This window comes from Diaphorina citri, unplaced genomic scaffold, assembly GCF_000475195.1.
Source record: "Diaphorina citri unplaced genomic scaffold, Diaci psyllid genome assembly version 1.1 scaffold4158, whole genome shotgun sequence".
Lineage (NCBI taxonomy): Eukaryota > Metazoa > Arthropoda > Insecta > Hemiptera > Psyllidae > Diaphorina > Diaphorina citri.
In genome coordinates, this window is record NW_007381557.1 from 1 (window position 1) to 7073 (window position 7073).

Genomic DNA, 7073 nt, shown 5'->3' on the forward strand with positions numbered 1-7073 from the left:
GTCGATTCTAAACCTTTTAGCCAATCAGATTCATCCAAGAGTTAATGTTAAAACTGTTAAATTATTATCACACAAGTGTACCTATGGTTTTACGCGGTTCGTTTTAACTAGCAAAGTTGAGATTTAATTTAACACTCTGTAATTTAGGTTAGAACAAGGAAATTGTATCGCCATATTGCCCGGAAAATAGGTTGTGATTTTTGTTTTGTGTGATATCATTTGAATCGTTCCTAGGAAGAAGGAAGGACCTATGTTCAGGGTTTATACGCAACCTGGAAAAACTGGGAAACCTGGAAAAGTCATGGAATCTGAATATCGGCCAAAAAGTCATGGAATATCGTGAAAATTTAAAGAAAACCTGGAAAAGTCTTGGAATTTGTCACCCGGTCAAAAATTAAAAATGTTCAGATTAAATTGTGTTCCCGCTACACACGACACGATTAAATTCCGAACGACAAGTAGGAACGGACCTTTAGAGGTTGTTCCATTGAGTAAAAATGCGCCTAGTTAGCTTGGAAGGTAGCACAGCAGTCTTGTAAGCGCTAGGTCGTTGATTCGGTTCCCGTTCAAGGCAACCTTTTATCTTAACAGGTAAGATTCTCTTTCAAGACGGTTCGGACGATAAGACCTCCTTTGTTAACCAGCCTAGTTAGCTTAGTTGGTAGTGCGTCTGCCTTGTAAGCGCTAGGCCGCGGGTTCGATTCCCGCCCGGGGCGGATTTTATGTTTACTTTACCTTTTTCCAGAGCTACAAACGTGTCGGCCAGTGAAGTAACAGTCCTGAGGGACACTGAACACAATCCGATCAACGAATTCCTCTTCTACATTGGCGTTATAGCGGAACACGTGAGCTCACGTGATGTTATGATAGTGTCTCTACCAACCTATGGTTTTACACGGTTCGTTTTAACTAGCAAAGTTCAGATTAAATTTACTTAACACTCTGTAATTTAGGTTAGAACAAGGAAATTGTATCGCCATTTTGCCCGAAAATTAGGTTGTGATTTTTGTTTTGTGTGATATCATTTGAATCGTTCCCAGGAAGAAGGACCTATGTTCAGGGTTTATACGCAACCTGGAAAAACTGGGGAAACCTGGAAAAGTCATGGAATCTGAATATCGGCCAAAAAGTCATGGAAAATTCATGGAATATCGTGAAAATTTAAAGAAAACCTGGAAAAGTCTTGGAATTTGTCACCCGGTCAAAAATTAAAAATGTTCAAATTAAATGTCAACTTTTTCCGAAAAACGGCCTGCAGCACATTCCCCCCTCATATTCCTTGACGTTTTGCGTATTGCATATTTTATTGAAATGAAGGGGTAATCCTACTGTTTTTTAAGTACCTCCGCCCCCCTAATGTTCTGGAAAATTCACGGAAAATCGTCTGGGAAAGTCATAGGATAGTCATGGAATTTCATTCCGGGAAAAGCGTATAAACCCTGTATGTTATGTTTGCTACTAACTAACAGAGGCTCTTCTTCCTCAGAATGATTAAATTGATGTTTTTATTATGCATTTAGGGTCGCTAACTCGCTATGAAATAGTAGTAATAGAAAATATGTACATGAATTTTATTTAAATCTTATATCAATGTATGAATTCATAATTTATATCACTATTTTGAACATAAAATGTATTTGTGATTAAATATCAAGTTTTTCCGAAAAACGGCCTGCAGCACATTCCCCCTCATATTCCTTGACGTTCTGCGTATTGCATATTTTATTGAAATGAAGGGGTAATCCTACTGTTTTTTAAGTACCTCCGCCCCCCTATTGTTCTGGAAAATTCATGGAAAATCGTCTGGAAAAGTCATGGAATTTCATTCCGGGAAAAGCGTATAAACCCTGTATGTTATGTTTGCTACTAACTAACAGAGGCTCTTCTTCCTCAGAACGATTAAATTGATGTTTTTATTATGCATTTAGGGTCGCTAACTCGCTATGAAATAATGGTAATAGAAAGTAAAAATATGTACATGAATTTTATTTAAATCTTATATCAATGTATGAATTCATAATTTATATCACTATTTTGAACATAAAATGTATTTGTTTGTATTTATTCTTATTGTATTTATATTTAGTGTATTTAATATTGTACATTATTTTTAAAATATCTACCACATTTTGTGCAAGTAATGTTATCTCGAATTTTGACTCGGTGCGGTTTTGTACGTTCGTTTAAACTCGGTTTAAATTTAACTATTGGATTGCTTAATCCAAGATTAAAAATTAAACCGAATTTACACTCTGATCGGCGTTACTTTTACACGTACACATTTGTATGTTTTGTAATATTTGTGATTACCCCCCCCCTGTGATTTTCTTTGTAAAAACTTCATTCATATCTGTTCGAAACGTCCGTGGCCGAGTGCGTAGCGCACTAGGCTTGCACGCCGGAGGTCCCGGGTTCGATTCCCGGCGGGGTCGAAGTTTTTCATAGGAAATATTCTCGATCTAAGTGTTAAAATGTTTGCCAAGATGTACTTATATTAACCTTGTGAATTTCATGTACATATTGTGATTTGATTTTTTTTTTTTTTTCGTTGTCCCCCTTTTAGTCTAATTTCGTACCCCCTCTCTTTCCCTCTCCCTTTCCCCTCTCTTCCTTTTAACAATGACTTCAATCCTTTGTTTAACAATGGCTTGAATCCTTTGTTTAACAATGGCTTGAATCCTTTGTTTAACAATGGCTTGAATCCTGTGTTTAACAATAGCTTGAATCCTTTGTTTAACAATAGCTTGAATCCTTTGTTTAACAATGGCGTGAATCCTTTGTTTAACAATGGCTTGAATCCTTTGTTTAACAATGGCTTGAATCCTGTGTTTAACAATAGCTTGAATCCTTTGTTTAACAATAGCTTGAATCCTTTGTTTAACAATAGCTTGAATCCTTTGTTTAACAATGGCATGAATCCTTTGTTTAACAATAGCTTGAATCCTTTGTTTAACAATAGCTTGAATCCTTTGTTTAACAATGGCTTGAATCCTTTGTTTAACAATGGCTTGAATCCTTTGTTTAACAATAGCTTGAAAACTCTCATTTGCCTGTAGGTTCTTATGAGATTAAGGAGCGCGGTAGCGCTCCGCCCCGCCAAGTCAAGAAAGTTTGACCGCGTAATACTTTGTAAAAGCATTACCTACTCAATTTGTTTCATTCAGATGATTTTTTAGATTGGGAGGAAAATAATGGGAATTGGGATGAAAACATACACAGACATGATCTAAGAAAATAGAAAATACATGGTATGGCTTACTCTTTATCCATGGAGCATTTAAAAAAAATAATAATAATAAAAAAATAAAGCTCTGTATCGGACAAAGAGGAGTCTAAGTGTAAAGAGGAGTCTAAGTTCTCTACATAGAATGTGGAGATAGAGGGAATTGTAACAACGGCGATCTTATCGTGCCGAAATCGAAGAGGACAGTACAGGAGAAAGCCTGACGTTCCGAGACCGAACCTTATCTGTGAAGGGTAAATTTCACCCCAGGCGAAAATCGAACCCGTGACCTAGCGCTTACAAGCCAGACGCGCTACCCTCCAAGCTAACTAGACTGTTTAGGTGAAAGTTAATTCCTCAGTTGAGAACCCCGTTTCGATTGTTTTCACGAGGTTGAGTGCACCCTGTATTCCAAGCAAAGAACCGAAAAAACTTCGAACCCAAGACCATCCTAGTGTGATACCGATTCGGTCATGGAGGATGCTCGTTTGTAAATATTTTCTGCATGTGGGGTCAAAAGTTGGAAGTGTGGAGTACCTATATCGTAGATCGCGACATTCCCCCCTTCGCGTAGGAAAAGGAAAGTACGTAGCTACGTTGGTATATTCCGAATTTTCGGTGAAATTTTACGCAGAAAGTCTTGATTTTATCTTGAAAATTTTTCGACAATTCAAACATTGGGTATTTCGCAACAATTGCACAACTCATGGGATACAACTACTGTTTCCAGTGGGTATGTAACTATGTACAAAATTGAGACTTGGAATTGAAAAGAAAAACACTAGGAAATTACATTAGAATTTAATAAATATAGACGTATATATTTATTAAAATTAAACTTTTAAATGAAAATGGCATATTCGGTAAGTATGTACCTAACTGTATTCTCATTTTGGCAAGTGGTGGGTATTTCTCCATTACTGAAAAAAAAAATGGAAATTAAAGAGATCATATTATATTTATTTTGGTCCCTTGATCAAGCAACCCATTGAAGACCCCCTTGATTTCTCCAATAGGCAGGTACCTGAAAAAAATCAATTTATATGAGTAGCATAACTAGGTACCTATTTAAAGTACCTAGGTATTGAAATTGGAAAAATTGTTGACTAGAGCTTTAAATAGTATTAAAAATACAAAATGCTGCACCTATTTATTAATATCATTGTGGTATCTACAGACTCTAGAGATGATTTTAAAATAAAATATAGATGATGAAAATTCCATTGTCTGTTTTGTTGTTGTGCCTACTGCAACTATGATTCCTGCTGAAAAAATTCAATTTATAGGAGTAGCATAACTAGGTACCTATTTAAAGTACCTAGGTATTGAAATTTGAAAAATTGTTGACTAGAGCTTTAAATAATATTAAAAATACAAAATGCTGCACCTATTTATTAATATCATTGTGGTATCTACAGGACTCTAGAGATGATTTTAAAATAAAATATAGATGATGAAAATTCCATTGTCTGTTTTGTTGTTGTGCCTACTGCAACTATGATTCCTTGCCCTCAGAATGTTAAGATCACATTGGAAATTGGCCATGAAGCATCTGTACGTAACAAGAGAACCCCCGAGGGGTTCACACATGACTGGGAAGTGTTTGTGCGAGGAGTGGACAATGCCGACATTCATAATTTCATTGACAAGGTTGTGTTTCACCTGCACGAGACCTTTCCAAAGCCCAAGCGTATACTCAAGGAGCCACCGTACGTTGTCAAGGAATCTGGATATGCTGGCTTTACACTCCCCATTGAGGTTTACGGCGATCTTATCGTCCCGAAATCGAAGAGGACAGTACAGGAGAAAGCCTGACGTTCCGAGACCGAACCTTATCTGTGAAGGGTAAAGCTCGCCCCGGGCGGAAATCGAACCCGTGACCTAGCGCTTACCTCTCGTAACAAGCCAGACGCGCTACCTTCCAAGCTAACTAGACTGTTTAGGTGAAAGTTAATTCCTCAGTTGAGAACCCCATTTCGATTGTTTTCACGAGGTTGAGTGCACCCTGTATTCCAAGCAAAGAGCCGAAAAAACTTCGAACCCAAGACCATCCTAGTGTGATACCGACTCGGTCATGGAGGATGCTCGTTTGTAAATATTTTCTGCATGTGGGTTGTTGGGTCAAAAGTTGGAAGTGTGGAGTACCTATATCGTAGATCGCGACATTCCCCCCTTTGCGTAGGAAAAGGAAAGTACGTAGCTACGTTGATATATTCCGAATTTTCGGTGAAATTTTACGCAGAAAGTCTTGATTTTATCTTGAAAAGTTTTCAATAATTCAAACATCTAGGTATTTCGCAACAAATGCACAACTCATTGGATACAACTTTTTCCAGTGGGTATGTAACTATGTACTAAATTGAGACTTGGAATTGAAAAGAAAAACACTAGGAAATTACATTAGAATTTAATAAATATAGACGTATATATTTATTAAACCCGAGGGGTTCACACATGACTGGGAAGTGTTTGTGCGAGGAGTGGACAATGCTGACATTCATAATTTCATTGACAAGGTTGTGTTTCACCTGCACGAGACTTTTCCAAAGCCCAAGCGTATACTCAAGGAGCCACCGTACGTTGTCAAGGAATCTGGATATGCTGGCTTTACACTCCCCATTGAGGTTTATTTGAAGAATAACAATGAGCCAAGGAAAATCAGGTGAGTTGAAGAAATGCTTTGACTTTTTTATTGTGCTTGTTTTATGCAGGACACAAATTTGGATTTATTCAGAAATTTGATATGCCCCTTAGATTGACTATGATAAGTTTGTACCTAGTTTGACTTTTTTATTGTGCTTGTTTTATGCAGGACACAAATTTGGATTTATTCAGAAATTTGATATGCCCCTTAGATTGACTATGATATCTGTATGTGCCTAAAGAAAAATATCTATATGTGCTTATAGAAAAATATCTTGGAGCTTGTTGAGCACTTGGACCCATCAGGAGTAGCTACTTTAATCATGTACCTAGCGACCAGTGGTAAAAGAAAAATATCTATATGTGCTTATAGAAAAATATCTTGGAGCTTGTTGAGCACTTGGATTCATCAGGAGTAGCTACTTTAATCATGTACCTAGCGACCAGTGGTGGCATTACCAGTGTAAATATATTGTTGAAATATGGAAATTGATTGCAAAGGAGGCACATTACATTGAAATGGGGGTCTTTTCTGACGAAATTCCTGTGTGTGGAAAAGGAGGAACCAGTGGTGGCATTACCAGTGTAAAATTATTATTGAAATATGGAAATTGATTGCAAAGGAGGCACATTACATTGAAATGGGGGTCTTTTCTGACGAAATTCCTGTGTGTGGAAAAGGAGGGACCAGTGGTGGCATTACCAGTGTAAAAATATTATTGAAATATGGAAATTGATTGCAAAGGAGGCACATTACATTGAAATGGGGGTCTTTTCTGACAAAATTCCTGTGTGTGGAAAAGGAGGTACATAGTAGCTTGGATACACAAAAGTTGTGAAAAGGCTCTGTGTTACCACAAACAATTGGGAGCCTGTACAGGAGACATTCAGTCAGAGTCCACCGAGTGTGAAGAACTACAGACGGTCACGCTCCCCGTCACGCTCTGTCTCAAGGTCACGGTCAAGGTCACGCTCTAGATCCTACTCAAGGTCACGCTCAAGGTCATCTCGTTCTATCTCAAGGTCAAATCTGTACAGGAGACATTCAGTCAGAGTCCACCGAGTGTGAAGAACTACAGACGGTCACGCTCCCCGTCTCGCTCTGTCTCAAGGTCACGGTCAAGGTCACGCTCTAGATCCTACTCAAGGTCACGCTCAAGGTCATCTCGTTCTATCTCAAGGTCAATGGTGCAAAATATACATTTCC

The 7073-nt window shown here is 37.9% G+C and overlaps 1 protein-coding gene across 1 annotated transcript; it reads left to right on the plus strand.

Annotated features, from left to right (window-relative positions):
- The first annotated feature begins 4057 nt into the window (after positions 1 to 4057).
- On the plus strand, positions 4058 to 5889 carry LOC113472172 (protein AF-9-like). Its single transcript, XM_026831805.1, has 3 exons — positions 4058 to 4086; positions 4739 to 4981; positions 5848 to 5889. Exons 1-3 carry the CDS (start codon positions 4069 to 4071, stop codon positions 5887 to 5889), a joined length of 303 nt encoding a protein of 100 aa, XP_026687606.1. The 5' UTR covers positions 4058 to 4068.
- Positions 5890 to 7073: the final 1184 nt, after the last annotated feature.